This window comes from Haplochromis burtoni, unplaced genomic scaffold (genome assembly GCF_018398535.1).
Source record: "Haplochromis burtoni strain Fernald_Lab_line unplaced genomic scaffold, NCSU_Asbu1 Contig_2, whole genome shotgun sequence".
Classification (NCBI taxonomy): Eukaryota; Metazoa; Chordata; class Actinopteri; order Cichliformes; family Cichlidae; genus Haplochromis; species Haplochromis burtoni.
In genome coordinates this window covers 1918839-1938486 of record NW_024582363.1, presented here as the reverse complement: position 1 = coordinate 1938486, position 19648 = coordinate 1918839, and the positions used below count along the sequence as shown (strand labels likewise).

Genomic DNA, 19648 nt, shown 5'->3' with positions numbered 1-19648 from the left:
CACACACACACACACACACACACACACACACACACACACACACACACACACACACACACACACACACACCCCTCTTTCTAGAAGAAAACTTGAGCACAAAAAAATAAATTATTGGACCAACTTTTGCATGCCTTATGGGTGGTAGTAAGTCTGACAACATTACCACATACTTCCAGCAACAGCGCTGACATGGAACAATCTAGCAGTAAACTCAAAGCTATCATTAAATGCAAATTTCAGCATTTTGACTGAGACTGCCAAGAAGTTTAACACACAATAGAAATGACTTCTGCTCATTTTATCCCTTACTTACTAAACAGCAAATGTTTAGTAAGTAAGAGAAGAGTATATACCTCTTATGATCAAGGCACTGAAGTGCTACAAGAATTTGCCAGAATTGTCGAAAAGTGGTTGGAATCTGAATATTTATAAGAGGAATTTTACGCCCACTGCAGGTGCAATCTATCTCCCAAAGAGCCCTACACCCATAAATAGTGAACAATAAAGGTAATATATGTTTCTGCATTATAGATACTAGTCTGCTCAACCCACGTGTGTCGAGGAGTTTCTTCACATCTCATGAGTCTATATTTTCACCACTACAGCAGTGGTATTTTCTACAACTACAACGTCTTACTGAAAGACTGGCAGTATTGTGATAGCTATTTAAGCAGAATGATGTGCATACATACAACATGAGCACTGACAAACCGCAAGCTGCCAAAACTGTATGATCCATTGCATTAAATGCAAATTTCAGTGTAGAAACTCTGTAAACTCTCACTTTCCACCTACACAATGCAAGTCATGTATTTTCTTCAACATAATCATGGTGTTTAGTTTAATTATATTGTAAGTAAAAATCCTTCATATCTCTCAGTCTGCGCATTCACATTACTGCTGTCAAGAGTCAGTCCTTACGGAGTTTTCAGAAATGTACTTGCTATGCCAGTCTACTACTGTTGTCATGGTGAAACATGTTGGTGTCAGCTCTTGCTTTTGATACTTTTCCCTTTTGCTAAGAAGTGACATGATCAACCCAACATGTGAGCTTCAGGGAGATTTTTTTTAAACACATCAAACTCGAAGGCTTTTGTGCACCTATTTAGTTTTTTCAGAAACCTGAAAAAATAACTTACCAAAAACTGAGCTTTTACTCTTTTCTTACCCTTTTCCTCTGAAACTGATCTTCACTCATTTTGGTGCATTGTGCATAAAATCCCACATCAGTCATCAGCATCATCATCAGTTACTGCTTTGTTTATTAATTTTTTCTTAAAAAAAAAAAAACATAAGAGGGTGGAGCGATAGAAGATGAAATGCTGATAGAAGAAAGAAGTCTGAAGGGTTAATTTTATGCCAGGTTCTGACTGCAAAATAACATGACCTGAATGGTATATGGTGTCAGCACTGAAAATGGGCATCAGGTACAATAATTGCTTTACCAATTCAGCATCTTAAGCTTAAGCACATTTTTAAAAAAAAAATTGTTGTACTCGTGCCTAAGGCATGCCGTAGCCCTCTTGAATTATAGGTGTTACTGGTGAGAAATACACACCAATGGACAGGACATACAAAAAGTAGGAGCATAGCACAGGACATACATCATTGAAACACAAATAATTGTGTTTTTTCACATTTATCCACAGAAAGCTTCATCTTTTCCAGTTGTTGTAGCAATCTCTCCCCACAGCTCTTACCATTAAATAAAAATTGGATGATAGCGATGCCTGTAGAGATGGAGCTGCACACACATTTGTGCCGTCAGGGCATATATTTTGTATATTTGACTCTCAGCCCATGCCAAGTTATAAGATTTCAGATGTATACAACTTGCTGAAAAGACACCAAAGCACACTGCACACAAGTAATAATTATAAAATGTTTTGATTTTTGCAGTATTTCATCCAAAAGATTTGGATGAAATACTTCTCTTGTCCTAAATGACAACTTACACAATGCCTGATTGACAGAGTGCTTCCCTGCACTGGTCAAATGAAAGACTCTGCTGGTTTGCCCCATTGATGGACCCACAATTTTCTGTGACACGTGTTGAAATCTGTGGACCCATCTACAACGCTGCCCAAAGGAGTGTTAACAGCCATTCTTTCTTGTCTCCAATTGTTTAACTCCTAGACTCTTTTTGGTGACGTCACATTGTAAAAGAAGCCAAACTGTGACTGGGTGTCTCTTCAGTCAACTCGAGTTTTTGACAACTCTATACTGTAACATATTGAGAAAAATATGCTGTCTAAAACTACATTAGAGAATTACATTATACTGAATTAGGCACAAAGTACAAGGAATGAAAGTCAGAGTAATTCTGAGAAATGACCGGACTATAATCACAATAATACAACAAAGATTTCAGCATAAACACAGCATATGGGTGTATATCAACTGAAGTGCATAAAATTGGACACCAATTTGAAAATGGCACAAGACCATATAACATAGTGTTAGAAGCCACAGGGGCAAACAGAGTTGTTTCCTGCAAATACCAGGAATCAAGCCTGAGGGAAATCAAAGCAAAAGGTTAAGTTGAATCATGTGTGTGACACTTCTCCACCTGAGTCCTTCTGCTAATTAGAGCTTCCAGATAGATTAGCATTTCCATGTTGACGAAGGACTGTGATGGGAGGACTTCACACCTGCAGCAAAGAAACGACGCTCACAGCTGGAATTAGACTGAGCTATGGTGATATTTAGCCAGGTGTCAAAATAACAACCCTGTTTCTACACATAGCAACTGGTTAACAGGGCCCAGAATGAGGGAAGGTGTCTTGTTTTAGTGAATAAAAGGACAAGGAAGTGTAGGAAGAGAGGCAGCACAGTGCAATCATCACCTAAACTTAAAAAAAAAGATCAACGATTTTTTTGTATTCAAAGGTTTGGGTTATTTAAAGTTTCACCTTAAAAAGAGATTATCAAGATTAGAGGTCCATCCAGATTTGATCAGACCAATTCTTTTTCCCCCAAAAAGTAGTCTGTTTCAGTATGGCCAATTCATATAACATATGTTTACATTAAACAATGGATAAGCTGCTCCTTAATCACTAAATGTTCCTGCAATGGGTCCTATACTACCATAAAAGTTCATACAGACCACTAATACTATAAAACTGCCATCAATATGAACATATTCTATTACAGATTTTTGTGTCTTTTTTATTATTGATTTTGATTCTGGTAATGTTCAAAAAGATTATTTCCCTTCAAAAACAGTTAAAGTTGCATGCACAGCAGACTGAAAGATCAACAATACAATTTCCACCAGCCTTCGAAGCAGTTTGGCAGTCCAAAAATGGAACAACTTATTAAGTAATGTACTTTTAAATTAATTGCAGGCTTGTAGCAAAAAAGAAAGAAAAAATGCTGAAATTATTGTCTACTCTATAATTGACTGGTGGCAGTAGAGCCATGAGTTAATTAGCTTAGTGAAAAAAAAGAGTGGAATCAAGGGGAAATGTGTACATCTAAAAGAAACTGTCTATTATTACAGGTGCAAGAGTAGTTTTTAAATCCACAAAGCAAGGATCCATTTCTTCAACAACAGGAAGGTGTTTCATTTATATTCATGTCATGTATATTGCTACAATGCTGGGTATTCATTTTAAACATTGATGATGTTTCAAATTATGAGGTCGCCATATGCACATGTATTTTGCTAATCTCAGCTCAAGATGCTACGCCTGCACAATCTCAATTTCCTATTTTGAACTGTGAATCATGCTTCTAAAAAAAATTGTAAAAATAAAAATAATGGATAATTTTTTTCAATTTAAATTTAAACCAAAATACTTGTTTTTTTAATCAGAACTTTAAAAAACATTTATTGGTGTGCAACAATAATATATCAAATCTCTCAGAACTGCCCCAGTAATCCTTAGCACTTATCATTGAGGCTGACACATGCACAGGCTCCGTCTTAATATCTCAAACTGAACTACAAAATAGATGTGCTTGACACTGTTGATGTTTGACTGAAGAATTCCATCATTATCACCCAATACACAATGAATAAAAAAAAAGCAACACCTATACAATTTCAACTCTCTGGGTGAATCAATAAACATCACCTTTTTCAGCTTTAGTGAAATCTGAGCACAAAGGGAAGTCTTAGAGGTTTCTTGTTAACTTTCTCCCAAATTTGTCTTCTTGTTTTCTGACTGAGATGTGAAGTGTGATAACATCTAGTCCTCACATACTACAAATCTCTCACAAGTCTACAATGTCAGCCAATTACCTCTAGAAGAAGAGATGGAACTAAGGGGAGACGAGGCTCAAGGTTGTTGAATATTTGATTTGTTTGCTATTTTCCTTCCTGCTTCCTTTTAAGACGAAATCTCTCTCTCTCCCTCACACACACACACACACAAGGACACATGCGTACACATACTGTTTTACAAAAATACACACTTAGGATTTTATCAAAATGAGGGTTCGTGAGCCCAATTCTAATCTGTCCACCCAGACAAGGTAACTTAAGGACTCGTTTCATCAGTCTACCTCCAGACATGAAGCCTTGGCAGTCTCCTGTCACCTCTGTGTGCTTGTTTTACAACTGGTACTGAACATGCCATGAGTGATACAAATGCATGTATTACTGAACAGGGGACAATGTGTCAGGGGAGCCCAATTCAGAGTCTATGAATGTTAAACTTCTAGGTGTAAAGTCACAAAACAAACAAGCAAACAAACAAAAAAAAAAAAAACCAAGATATGTGAGGTGACTGCAAATAAGGCTCAAAACACCCACAAAAAATGTAGAATTATCATAGAAATACACAAAAAACTCACACATTACTACAAAACAACTGAAAAAAAAATAAATCATAATAACAAAGAAAAAGCAAAGTGACTCCAAATAAGATGCAATACCATTTCAGAAAGTTGACAGAAAAACTGAAAAACAAAATGAACTCCAAATGACAAGGAAGTCACGCAGTCTGGTTTTCTGGCTTTTTTAATATATATTTCAGTCCACCTATATATTATACTGTATTAAAAGTAGAAAAAAATATGTAAGAAAATAAAACAATGCACAGAAACAGAAATCTGCACAATGCTGACAATCTGTTTCTCTGTGGAGCCGAGACAATCTCTCCAGCAACAATAAACACATTAGTGATGCTTGACAGGTGATGACTTCGTCTGGGAAAAAAAAAAAAAAGAGCAGCTACAGTTCACAATGTCAAACACAGACAGCTGCAGACGCAAGGTACTTCTCTGGAGTGATGTGCCGTCCAGTTCCTCCATCAACGTCTAATCAAAGAAAAGACACGAGTTTTACACATGGAGGCTAGCTTTTTGCCAAAGTCCTAAATTAATCCAATTCCCACAGGTGCCACTGCTGTTGGTAATGTATGCATTCTCGGCTGTTGTTGTTGTTGTTGTTTAGCCCCGTTGACTCCACTGACATTGACTTGTATAATGTGGAGCCCAGCATTTTTTATTAATTATACACCAGACCCTGTGTTTCATGAAGTGCATAAAATACAGGATGATGAAATTTGTTGAAATCTCTTGTGTCCTGATTATGGCTGCGTGAGGTCAAAATTTGTTAAATGTTTGTCTGTTACTGACTTAGCAATGCACAATTCTGCTCTGCACTATAATCAATGACAACTGTTTGGAAAAAAATGCACGCTAATAAATCTTAAATACACTTGATAATAGTTCATTTTGCACCACATTAAGTTCATGCATCATCTGGCATAAATGGCATCTAGTAAATAACATAATAAGTGGATTTGCACTTACAAGGTTGTTTGTTAATTCAGATATCCCATGTCCCAGATTATTAATCACGTGCAAGACAATTTTCAGCAGACATCCTTATGCAGAAGTCTCTGCTTTCACATTCTTCTTCATCTCTAAAGAAAATCCGAGTCATAGCAGCAGCAAAAATATGTCCATTCAGCTCCTTCAACAATGCAATGCTCTCCCTCCCAATTCATTTCATAATTTTGGTATGCAACTGAATAACTATAATCCGGATTACTAAGAAAATAACAAAGGGCAAGTTTGAGAGATGCAGTTTCCTGAATAAATCCCCTATCATTCTTTTTACTTTCCATTTTAGTGACATTTTATCGTATTAAAATAAAAAACAAACATAAACAAAAAATAAATAAATAAAAGAACCTTAAATTATATTTTTACAGTGCAATTTAAAAAAAAAAATCAACATAACAGTTTTAGAAAGCCTGAAGGAAAAGATGTCTTTTACATGAGGTAATCTCTAGAAGCATTTTCACAAAAGAAAGCCACATTTTATCCAAGAAAAAAATATTTACGTATTAACAGGAAAGTGTCTTGTTTTCTGTCTTTGTGTGATTTAATTAACTTAACTTAAACTTAACAGGAGAAGACACAAGCTTGGCTACGTCTTAATTTTATTTTTATCAAAATAATAAAATAAAATTAGATTTAAAAAAATTATATAGAGCCACAATAACATTGGTTACGCTACATTTGATGACTATTACAAGTGAAATAGCAGGCTAATGTAGCTTAGCATAATTCAGAGTCTGACTTTTATCTATCTATATATAATATATTAATTTGGTAGGATTAACAGTAAAGAAACTTGTTTTCTTTCTTGCAGAGAATTACAGATACCATTCTGACATATTTGATAGAGATGAAGGTGCAAGTAGCTACCTAGATTAGTTATGCATACAAGCTAGCTTGGCTCCACTTGAATTTAACAAAATCCACAAACTTCTATTAATTTGTAGAGTTTTTGTCACACTGGCGTATGTGTGGGACAGGAACCACTGAAGGAGCTGAATATCAAAAATAACGGCTATGGGTTTTTATGCTTCAAAAAGAGAGCATATTGGAGAAGGGAGATAAATATGAGAGAGGAAATGTGATTCAGCACTAAGAGAGGGTGATGTCAGGAGCTTCTTAAAACGATGAGTTTTTTAAGTTCAAGAGAGAAGATGGAGAGTGACTGTGATATTCTGATTGGAGTAACAAGGTCATTACAGCAACAGGGAGCCAGGAGGAGGAAGAGCTGAGTCTCAGTGGGCCATTTACTTTTAATGTGTTCTCATCAGCCTACACACAAAGCACTGTCAGGGGTCTTAAAAAAAAAACCCCTCTTGGTACTCAACTCCTGGGTGGCTACCGAGCCTTCAGCTCACTGAGAATAACTGGTGAGCATGGCGGAATGGTGTGCCAGGTCCATAATAGTTTGATATAGTGCAATACCGATACTCTACAGAACAGAGCAAATACAGATATCAGACCATCTTAGGCGATCGATAAAAAGAAGCCGCTGTGGTGCATGCTTCTGCTCTGTGGGAAATATGAGGGAACATCTGCGCTGCTGTGTTTTATTATGTCCTTACCGACAATGACGTCGGTAGTCAAAGCTAAACAGCCGAGATTGCAGCGCCAATAATTCATTATGAGTGTTTACCAACCAAACATTAGCACACATATTGCCTCCAACACATCTCACTGTTTTGTGCAGAGAGAAAACTGATGGACAGATGCGGGCAGGAAAGGGCGCCTCACTGCGCGCTTATCTCGGTAATATACTGGTGTGCTTTGTCAGGAAAAAAGAGCCAACAAGTCCTCAACAAGTAATGAAAATAAAAAACTATTTTGCCCATTTAGAGCTTACCAAAATGCCGTGGCCTTAAAAATGCCAAAAGAATAAACATAACTAAAATAAGGATTACTCTAGTATTAAGCTGAGATGAGCTCAAACCTCCAAGTGAATCTCCTTAGACACATCTGGGTGAAATTTCAAACGATATAGGACAGCAGATGAATGAAATATGGACCTAGATGAAGAAGTTGTTTTAAAAGTAGAACTTTGTAATAATAAGTGTTTCCCTTTTCACAAAAGAGGGGAGAGAATGGTGTTGAATAGCATCCATCAACATGCGCACCGTGTAGGACAACATGGCTGAAGCTCAGTGAGAATCGAGACAGCTGCATTATTCACACAGCTCTGCCAGTCATCGCTGACATGGAGGACAGTGGGGTGACTCATCCTACTTGATAATACATGATTGATGTTTTTTGAAACACTAAACATCCCACATGAATAACAAGCAGAAGCCTTATTAGGGTTCCGGGAGAAAAGGAAGGAAGGTGGCATTTCTACAGGAGCCGACACATCGTGATGGACACTGCGAGGGTCAGACATACATCCTCACCTGGGAGGAGGTTATCTCTAAGGAAATAAATTTTTTTTTGTGTGTGTGTGTGTGTGTGTGTGTGTGTGTGTGTGTGGTGGGGGGGGGGGGGGGGGTTTGGTTAGAGAAGTACCAAGGAGAGAGGAGAGAGACAGAGAGTAAAAAAGACAGTTTCCAAGCCACCACCATCACACAAACGCCCCACACTATGAATCATCCATCAATATCACGCAGAAGAAGGAATTAGCAGTAATGCTGCTTTCAATGTAGCTTCACTAAGCCTGCAGATACCATGTTTAAACATGATTAACTGTAATAAAGCTTCAGTAAAGCTCATGTTACCTAATTAGACATAAAACTGACTTGTCTTGTGTTCATAAGTAGATATCTGAGAGGAGCAGGTGCTTGATAAGCGTTCCTTACAAGTGATCATTCACAAAGCAACCTTAGGAATAAATAAAACAGCAAAAAGCAGTGCATGTAAACTGATTAAAAAAAAGGGGGGGGGGGAAATACCACTTTGGAACAAATTTCAGTTTAAATAGGTAGAGAGATGATCTCACAAGTTTGACATCATAAACTGTTGCACACAGTGGTGACACTGAATCATAATCTGCTGTATAGAAAACAGAAGCTCAACTAAATGTCAACAGAAAGCCTCTGGAACGCTGCTGCAAGGCTTTAAAGGGTTTTTCTAATCCTGGCTAAAACAGCAGAGCCTTCAGTATTTTTTCACCCCTCTATCCTCAATGCATCTTTTGATTGTTAAAGCGGGGGAAGGTGCTTCATTAGTATGCATCTTTTAAGGCGCAAGGGCTGCCTGCAGATGCCGGAGTTGAGGTGGTGGGGGCGTGGGAGAAGCTGGGTCAGCCACATGGCCGGGTCTTCTCACAGAAACTCTGCATGCAGAGGATCTGAACGAAAGCGCCGCTCTCTCCTCCCAATTCTCAGATGGCAGCCGTGACCTACTTTCCACAAAGACAGGCTCATGCAAACTTGATGATATGCTTATAACAGAGGAGCCTGTCGTGCACTGCCTGAGGTGAGCCTCGCAATGCGGAGGCAGCAGGGGGTCTGTATCGTAAGGACCAATTGGCAGGACGTGTGTTAGCAACTCTGCCCTGGGTGGTTAAACAGCATCAATGGTAATGACGCTGATGATCATACAGCAGGCCTGAAGGTATAAAAAGATTTTTTAAAGGTTGTCAGATCACCTAAACCCCCAAAGCAAACAGCTTCATTTGACATTTCATAGCTGATGACAGAGCAATAATCTGAATGGGCCCCTTGTGAAAAGAAGACAAAATGTCCTCCTTGTTGCATCTATGCTGCAGCTACTGTACTTTCACCGAGTGCTGCAGCCACTGCAGCAATTGCTTTTAAAATACTGAAGTTATTTTTGTAGCTGAGTGGGCAGATTGCAGCCTCTTAAATCAAACACCAGGCCACTTATTATGCACCGTTTTTTGTGCGTCTGTTTTAAACACCAAAAAGCAAATCTCTATATTGACCATTTGCAATGGTTTAGCTCAGGGTCCTAACATGCCTCGGGCCTACGTGTATGAAGTTAGCATGTTCGTCCTCCGTCTGTGTGGGTTTTCTCTGGGTTGTCCAGTTTGCTCCCAAAGTGCAAAGATATGCATGTTGAAAAAAATGGGTGCAGGTGTGGATTTGAGCATGAAGGGTGAGATGACAATGTGTCCAGACTGGACCCAAGACTCTTGATCAGTGTCAGCTGGGATAGTGTGAGCCCCAAACCCAATTGTCACATTTGAAGGTATATTGCAATCTTCTTAATGTTGCTTGCAAAAACAAAACAAACAAACACTACAGAGGATCATCAGCAGTCACGTGACTATTTTTATAGAGACTTGATAAAAAAAAAAATCCATGATAGATTCTTATTCAGGTGATAGCAGTTATCTTAACTGAAAACAAACTGGTCTTGGACGTGCACAGCCTTGTTTTGCAGTGGGGAATTAAAGCCATTTAGAACATTGCCAGCAATATTATACACCTCTACAACAGCAAGCACACTGTTATACTGTAAGACCTTAATTTAGTAGTTTTGTGATCATTGTTTCTGTTATTTTGTACTTATACTTTGATCCTTGTAATTGTGAAATTTTGTGTCTAGAGTGTGGCCAGGAACTGTGTTAAGCGAGACCCCTGTAGTGATTAATTAAATCGTCATGGTTATTTTCAAATGGTAATAAAAAAAAAGTGTAGTTAATATTACTGAAAATGACGTAAGAGTACTTTTGCTTTACTTTTTTTAAGACTCAGATATCACATTTCTGTCTTCTCTTCTCCATACTGCACAGTTTATTTATTTTATTTAAATAAACAATGTACGCAGTATATTTAACAATTCATATAATATTTTAAATTCATATAATTTTGCCTAATTTCTGTAATATAAAACAAAGGTTGGAGAAAGGAAGGTTTGGGAATAAGTAGTAAGCCTAAAGAATTACATGCTAATATGTATATTTTAAAAATCAACTGTTCAATCATGAGTCAATGAATCAACCACTTTGCGAAGAAATCGGGAGTAACGGTGCAGAAATGGTGCGGTAATATAATACAGTGTGATATTTGCTGAGTAGGTTTCCAAGGCTGGTGTCAGGTGTAAATCTCTGCTCATTGTTCTTCATATGCTAATAACAGAAGTTTAGGCAGAATTTAACTGTGTGTTCAAATTATACCAACACAGATCACAAAGAGAAGCCTCAGCAAGCTTGTAAAATGATTCTCAGTCCTAAATAATAAAACAAAATCAATATTATGGAAACCTCAAAGTGAAATATGATCATGACAAAGAAAAATAAATCAAAATTACAACCAGAGTCAGGTGAACTGGGCATCAGAAAAACAGACATCAAAACATCACAACACAAAGAAAACAAAGAGAAAGAAGTGGGTAAAGAGGAGTAACGTCCAAAGGTAATGAATAAATATGACAGAATTAAGGAGGGGAAGGAAGGTAGGAGTTTCTCAGTGAGAAGGAAGGTGTGTACCGTTCTACGCCACTGCATACATCTGACATTCCATATTACAGGGAGTTATAAACCCCTATGACATTTGTTCCAGCTTACTGCATCTTGGAAACGGGTAGTCATCTACCATTTTCCAAACAGACATAAATATAAAGTAATTTTTAAAACATCTGAAACTCATCAACTGTAGTATTCAAGGGTGCTTTTATAAAATAAAGCAGACAACATTATAAAATGTCTAAAACTTCATTTGATTTCCTGTTAGTTCTCATGTTTCCCATCATGGATATTGTTCTTATCTTTTACTAATGCTACTTCTTTAAATTGAGCTGCAAGGCTGAGAAATAAACTTGTGGTATATATCACTAAAGTAAAAAAATATTACTAACTAATTATTAACTATTATTACTGTAATAGTTAATCCAGTTAAATGTTAAAATATAAAATTAAGGAAATGATACATTTTTCATTAAAAGCATAACATAACCCTAATACCTACAGGTGGCAGTTCTGTGAATGTGGCAGGGTGAAAACTTTGGAACCACCAAAGTAGTGAAACTCACACAAACTGCCCTATCATATCCTGTAAACAGATCAATTTCAGGCTTGCGCCAACTTGAGAACAATCTGTAGTCCATGTGTGTGCATGTGTTGATCTTTCCTGTAAATTTCTTATGTTGCTAAGATGTACACCTTCTTTTTTGTTTCAAATGTTTATATTACTTAGTGATGCAGATGTGGTTTTTGGGTGTGGGTGAGCATTTATCTTTTTTGAGCACCTACAAGCGTCTATAGTATTAGCAGGTGATAAACAACTGATGTCTTGTACCAAATGATTTGGGACAAACGGCTTTAAACGTTTAGTCCTAATGCACTGACCATGACAAAAAAATGCAAACTTTATAAAAACATTTTTTTTCTATCCATTTTTTAAAAATTACTTTACTCCTCACAACGAGATATAAGCAGAATGTGAAAGCTGATATAATAATGTTGAGACAAATATTAAATGTCAGTAAGTTCTGGAAGCAGAGACACGACATTTAGCAAAGGTCTAATGAAACATAATAGGAAATTGTAATATGGGAAACGGATGTTCTACTATTTCTGGAGCTAAACTAGTAGTACAAGCTAAAATTTAGTAGATCGTTGCTTATGATTTTGATTTTAATCATTCTTTAAGTCCTCCAACATAATGGAAAGCCAAACCATAAATTGTTGGAGTGCCCCTCAAAACAGGTGATTCAATGTGCAAGATCTTTTTCAATATGGGTTCAACTGATACTCCAAAAGCTCAGCTGAACAGAACATACTCCACTTGTAACGATTTCAATAAAAATCTACAAATGTTCACTTATCAAATTCCCATTCAGAAGCCTTACACAAGATCTCTGTAGCGGATATATCTGGACTGAAGTTGCTATTGGCTACAGTTACACAGTCTGTGGGCTGCACATGAGCTACAAGAGGTAGAGAAAACGCTGAGTTTATGTAATGCAGTAACACACAGTGTCTGAACCAGGGGACACTTGCAGCCTACACAAGCCACCTGAGCAGACCTTGCTGTATAATTCAGGTTTCTTTGGCAGCATCTGTAAGCTGGTTTCATAGAAAATGTGTACTTGAAGTTGTCCAAAGATCGATAGTTTAAAGCTGAGCCGTGCTGTTTTAAAAACTGAAAAAGTAAGAAGGCAGTATCCACATAAAGTTTTTAAATAAATACTGGAGATGGCAGCTTATTACATTTAAAAGTGACCCCTGCTGCAAGTAACGAGATTAATAAAGATAAACACAACATTATGATGGAAGGGCTTTCGACTTTGAAAATGAGACTACACACATTCCTATAGAATCCAGAGATATTAAACGATAAACTTCAAGCTGCATTTTGCGAAGCAGATAAACAGTAAATCATTTAAGAGTGCGGGACTCTCAGTTTGTTTGCAGATAAACAGATGGCAATTTTACAATCCACATAAATCTCTTTGATTGAAGAAAGAGTTGACATTAAAGAAGCTGATGCTATAATACTTGTGGAAGAGGCTTCTCATTTCAAAGGCAAATAGAGGATGTTGGATTTTTTACGTTCACACGAGACAACATGACTGCCAGCAATAAAAACAAAAACCCATCATAAAATGTGCATTTGAATGACATCATAAGACATCATGATATGGTGTGACATTAAAACAAATATTACACGTTTTAAATCTCCGTGTGGATGTTTGAAACCTATCCATGAAAAACTGAAGGGATTTTTGCTGCTATTTTGTGAAGAAATTCAATTATACACAGTTTATCAGCTTTATAGTCTCGACCTCCAATAAAAATGGTATCACAATTGTGCCATAGGAACGCGTTCTCAATCACTGCGTAATATGCAGCTTCTAATGGAAAATTGCAATCTCCAAAAAAAAAAAGAAAAAAAAAAAAGAAAAGAAAAATCCCACAATTACAAAGATATCTTCTATTTAGGACCCTTGGGTGGGTCCCAGCCAGTTAATGGTACACTACAACACTACAAGTCAATAGTCTGCCAAGGTAGACGATGCACCCCAACACATTGAAAAAACTGTTCAGGAACAGTTCTAGGCACACAAATCAACCATGACAATAACCAGGCCTCTACACTACTTAAAATGAGATCTGTTAAGATACTAAGATAAGTAACTGAATAAATAAAAAAAAAACATGAAGGCCAGGTGTGGCCTGTTCTCTTACAATTCCAGGAATAGTTAAGGAGATAAAAGATGTGGAATTGATTTCGAGTGTTGAACTTGCATTTCGTTTTTCACTGGAACTCTCAATATTAGGTCCAAAAAACTGTCAATACAAGGCAAGGAAGCCATCATTTACTGAAAAACCAAAAGAAGCCTACCAGAGAGATAGCAAAAAGGTTAGGAGAGATCAAATCAATAATCTGGTACATTCTTAAAAAGAAGCAACTGTAGCTTGCCTCCACCAGTGTGTGAATGTGTGTGTGAATGGGTGGATGACTGGGTGTGTAAAGTGCTTTGGGGTCCCTAGGGGGGACTAGTAAAAGCGCTATACAAATACAGGCCATTTTCCATTGCACTGGCCAGCTCTGCAAAACCAACAAATCCAAAAGACCATAAGATAACTCAAGTGGATGAGATAGCCAAATCAAGGACATGCTCAAGGGTCAAAGTCTACAATCAGGACAGTCTTCATGAATAGAAATACAAAAGGCTTACAACAAAGATGAAACCACTGGTTACACCCAAGAACATGAAGGCCAGATTAGACTTCACCAGGAAAACGTGTCCAAGAAAATTGTTGGACAACCAAGATTGGCTTGTACCAGAATGATTGGAAGAGAAAAGTACAGCGAGTGGAGTGTGGAGGCCTGGCAGTGGAGGTCAATAGTGTTTATTGCATATTAAAGAAAACAGTTGATTTCTGAAATGTACAGGGCTATCCTCTCTTCTCTGAATCAGTCAAATGCTGCAAAACTGATTGGAAAGTGCTTCACAGTACAAATGGATAATGATTCAAAGCATACTGCAAAAGCACTCGAAGAGTTTCTAAAGGCAAAGAAATGGGATCTTCTCCAAAGACCAAGTCACACACCAGATCTCAACCCAAACATGCCAGACTAAACACAGAGAGACCCACCAACAGGCAGCAACTGAATGAGGCCACAGTAATGGCCTGGAAGAGTATTTCATGGGAAGAAACGAGATTTAGCTAGTTTGTCAATTATACTTGAGCATCTGAAAATGAGGCCGTGTGCATAAAAATGTTTAATTCCTACACAGTTCGTGGAATATTTTTGTAAAACTCTATCAAGTTGAAAGACTGTATTTTAACCACATCTTAATTGCTGGGTTTCACCCCATGGGAAATTATTTGCTGCCAGGATCCCAGTATCAGGTACCACAGGACACACAAAGGTCTTGGTTGTACTTGAAGGTGTCTAAAGATGGGATAAAGGAGAACTAGAACAGAATTAGGTGGTTGACTTTAAAATTGCTCATCACTATTCACTGACAATTGAAGTTTCAATGAAGTACCTCTATTTATACAGTTTTTAAGCCAAAAATACAAAAACATGCAGAGTTTTGTTTTAACAGAGGAGAAAGAGTCAAATTGGTTTTTAAAAAAAATCTTTTTGTAGGTTTTTTTCTACACACCAGAGCCGTCTTGTTTAATCTACATGTGCTATAAGTCTTTGAAGATGTTTGGAGATATAAAAAATAGAATTGGACAAATACTAAACCCGTACAGGATTAAGACATGCAAAATACAGTACAGTGCCATAAACCCATATAAAAGCAGTTCAACTTTAAACTACATTTTAAGAATCTGGAAAACATTATCTTTGTCCCCTCATGTTTAAGTAAGTGAAGTAGAAAATTGTAAAATGCTACACTTGAACACTGCAAACAGATATAGGGAACTTGGTAATTATCTGTAAAATTTCAGATCATACCAACGGTTTCGTTAAAACGGATGCTTCAAAAAAAATCTTCAGATGATGTGCTTTTATCTTGTGCACAGCAGACATCACATTTCAGCACTTTAGGGCTTTGCAGTTTTCATTTTCATATCATTTTCATATCTTAATGAACTGTTTGTAACTAAGACTGGGAATACGTTTCTACTACCATTGAAACTGCAGCAAGATCATAGGTTGATTACTATCACACAATCAAAGATGGACCTTTCACACTTTTACCTTCACAGTGGCAAACTGATTGAAAGATTTTTTTTCACAACAGACATTTTGTGCCACAGCAGGACAAGCGTCCGTGGAATTAAAGACATCGTTAATTATCCATTTACAATACAGGTTCCTATAAGCTGTCCTAGTCAGCCAGCATGCACAATACCAGGATCATCTCTAAGTGCAATGCACGCATCATTAATATAACTGAAGTCTGTGCTTTTCCTGCAATTACAAGCCAAAATGTCTGCCGTGAAATACGGCTTTAGTTCAGCGCTTTGCAACAACTCCAGTAATGACAGTGATTGCATGGATGCATTGTTGAATTTAAGGATCAGCTTAAGTACGCAAGAGATGGGGAGGTTGCAAGGGTGATTTTTCTCCAAGTATACATTGGAGACGTTTAGCAGTTTGACAGCGCAGTAATGACCATAGAGATTGGTCCGACACTTTAGCCCCTCCTTTACAAACCACACTTTCAGCAAAAAAAGAAAGAAAAAAAAAGAAGAAGAAACAAAACAAAATGAGACCAAATGTCATCACTCGAGGTGGAAAAGCTGATTGGATTTTGAAAACAAATACGCACCTGTGCTCAGAGCCACACTTACACAAACCCGTCAAATGCTTCAGCTGCTCTCAGAGAACCATTTTTCCCCCTCAAGTATAACAGCAAGGCCTTATCTTATCCACTTCAAGCAGTGATGCCTCTTGTGATGAATTTCTAATGTGCGAGAACTGGGAAAACTATTATCTGGACTTGGCAGTTTTCTTTGGCTGGCCAATCACCCACCCATCCCCTCCACAGTTCCAGCTAGGAGCCCTCACTCTAGCTTTCTATCTCCATAAATTGTCCCCTCACCTCTGAATATTTCCTGAGATGAATGAAATAGAATTCATGTCATCAAAACACATGTATCTCCCAGCCTCGGGAGTGAGAACGCTCTGGTATCTCCCCACTTGCAAAGAGAAGGGATCGTGGATTTTATGTGGCCCCAGTCTCTGAGTGCTCTTTATTACAATGCACCAGTTACTATTTTTTAAGGTCACACCTTCTGGCCAGATAATAAATTAGCATTGAGCTTTGAACATCATTTATGGTAATACATGTTTGTAGAGATGCTAAAAATGATTGTGCTGTAGCATTTAAACATAAATGATTACAATCTTTGAATACAAAGTAATTACTATATATTAAATAGCTAATTATTGTTGCTGCGTGGTGTGAATGCACAGCTAAATCAGACGTGTTAGCTCATGTGACACTGGGCAGTATATGCTGATATGCTGTTACTGAGCTGCTGGTGGTGCTAGTGGAGGTTGCCATCCATACTGAGCAGCCAAAAAAAAAAAAAAAAAAAAAAAAAAGCTGCCAGCTGGCCAGGGGCCATGAAATGCACAATTAGTCCTGGGTCAGTTGCATTAGGTTTTCTCAAAGGCAAAAAAGGCGATCAATGCGTGACTTTGTGCTTGGTATAAACTGAATATTTGGCATTTTTAACTGGAAATCTAAGAGGTTGTTGACTTCAGTGGATGAGAGGAGAGATAAATGTGAACGAGCAGGTTTCACGGCAAGGAAATCTTTATACGAGGGTCACTCGAGGGTCACACTAATCACTAGTGCGCCGTGAACTCTGACCCTTTCTTCCTTCCTTTCCTTTTAATACAGCCGAGCTTTAAACCTGTGCTTATTCCTTACAGAAAAAGTACCCCCGATAAAACAGTCACGTAAATGACTCCTGTGTTGTAAAGACAGCGCTTGATTCCCAGATTATAGAGGGTACCAGGCTACCCTCTAGCGGCACGGGGAAGCGATGAACCGTGTCACAAAATAAGTTGTCTGCCTCAGACGGATAAAGGGTAAACGGGATACCAAAACTGATGACAGCAAAAGTCCTTTGTGGCGTAAGACGACGCGGAGGAAACCGTGCGGGGAATTCCAGTGCGTTAACGGGAGATGTTTACTTTATATGCAAATCAGCTTCATCGACACCAGAGGTCTTATTTAAGGCCCGAGCTCGGCTTTTTTTTCTTCCTCCCCTGACTTTTCAAGAAAGAAAGCTTTGATGTTAGCAGGGAGGATCGATGCCAGGGAAAGAGAGCGAGAGAGAAAGAGGGAGAGAGAGGAGAGCGAGGGGGTGTAGGATGCAGAATGAGAATGTACTTCTGGGGGTGTGTGGGTGGGTGGTGGTGGAGAGGAGAGGGAGGAGGAGGAGGGGGGTAGTCTGCCGTCATCATACATAGCGCCTCTGTTTTGAGCAAAGCCTTTATGAAACCAATATTTCTGCATGTCCATCTCTGTGGAAAGGAGAGAAAAAGCCACAAGTGACGTTTTCACATCCCAATCCGCTCCGCATAATCTGGACACAATAAAGTTTGTCAGGTCGCGTCGTTCTCAGAGGATGCGGGCTCAAAATGTAACTGGTTGACCTTACTGCGCCATTTACTTCTGTTTCATTTAGCACAATCTGTCAGAACAGTTGCTGTACATGACGACGGAAATCAAGCGGATGGGTGATGTGAGGTTCTCCGCAACATCCTTCTGTCATTTGGACGTGTAGGCCTGCGGTGCCGCTGCGGAGGAGCAACTTTATGGGGACACACTAGGGATGGGGGGAGAGACACATTCGACATTCATTGCCCAGGTTCAAGACCGAGCAATTTATTGCTAAGCTGCAAGTGATTTGACTAATTGGGCACGTGAGGGAAAACAAGCGCATTTACCCTCCATTCAAGACCATTTATCAAATATGGCTTGGGGATCTTTGGGCATTAAGGAGACCAATAGAAGTGTAAAAAGTCTAAGAATTAAAAAAATATCAGCCAACAAGTCGGATCAATGCAAAGAAAGCAACATACAGGGAATGGGATCAATCAATGATTCCGAAACGCACGGCACAATCCGTACAATGTACTTACATAGAGGTGATGTTTTTGAATAACTCCGCTATGTCAACGCTGGTCCCATTGCTCCCAGTATCTTGCAGGGCGAGTAAAGGGAAAAACCTGCCGTTGTCGGACTTATTGCAAAAGATCTCTGTTTGTGAGCAGCTGCAGGTCGGCGGGCAGTCCAGCATGGAGCTCAGATAGTCCTGGAAAATACTCATCAGAAACAAAACCCTCCACCAGCAAATCCGGATCGAATGAAACCATAGATCCATGTCTCCGGGCAAAGTGGGGAAATAGAAGAGGTCCCGATGTCCTCTGGGTTAGAACAGAACGACAAAAGAGAAGAGCAGGAGAGTGGGAGGAAGGAAGGAGGAGGATGGTTGGTGCGTCTATACAGAGGATGCTCTATGCGAGCGTTTCTGCCGTGGATGGATGCTGTAGTGTCCTTGCGCGTCAGAGATTGGGTGAAAAGGAGGAGGAGGGGAGGAAAGAAAGAAAAGACGCAACAAAAATAACGCAAATCAAAAACAACAAAGCGAAAAAATGTGAGCGTCCACTCGTCTTGACAGCACACGATGCATGGTGTTCCCCTTAATGCCGTGCTTCTGATGTCGTCGTCGCCTCTCTCCAAGCAGGACCAGGACGACTGGCTAGAGAGCAGAGAGACACAAAATGAGAAGTTGGAGCATCAAGTCCCTCCTACCGGCTACAGTCATACTGACACCTGCAGAAACTGCATGCAATCAACAGTGATTACAACTGCACTATACAAGGATTGCAGAACTACAGAGCAACATGTAGCCTGATATAAGATTTAAAAAGTAAAAATGCAGGGGCGATAAGCTGATTCTATGTCCAAAAAAATTGCAAGAGATTTTACTGAAGGATTGATAGATAAATTATTTATTGTTATTTTA

At 38.6% G+C, this 19648-nt stretch overlaps 1 protein-coding gene across 3 annotated transcripts in view; it reads right to left on the bottom strand.

The window, feature by feature from the left end:
* Nucleotides 1-19408, bottom strand: part of ntrk3b (neurotrophic tyrosine kinase, receptor, type 3b) — a 221752-nt gene extending 202344 nt beyond the window's left edge. For 2 of the 3 annotated variants that reach the window (XM_005913046.3, XM_005913048.3), the window contains exon 1: nt 18762-19407. In XM_005913046.3, coding sequence (XP_005913108.1) covers nt 18762-19003 — 242 coding nt within the window. In that variant the 5' untranslated portion in view covers nt 19004-19407. Of the gene's footprint in view, nt 1-18761 lie in introns of all 3 variants that reach the window. The other variant, XM_005913047.3, reaches the window with a different exon arrangement.
* Between the last annotated feature and the right edge of the window lie 240 nt (nt 19409-19648).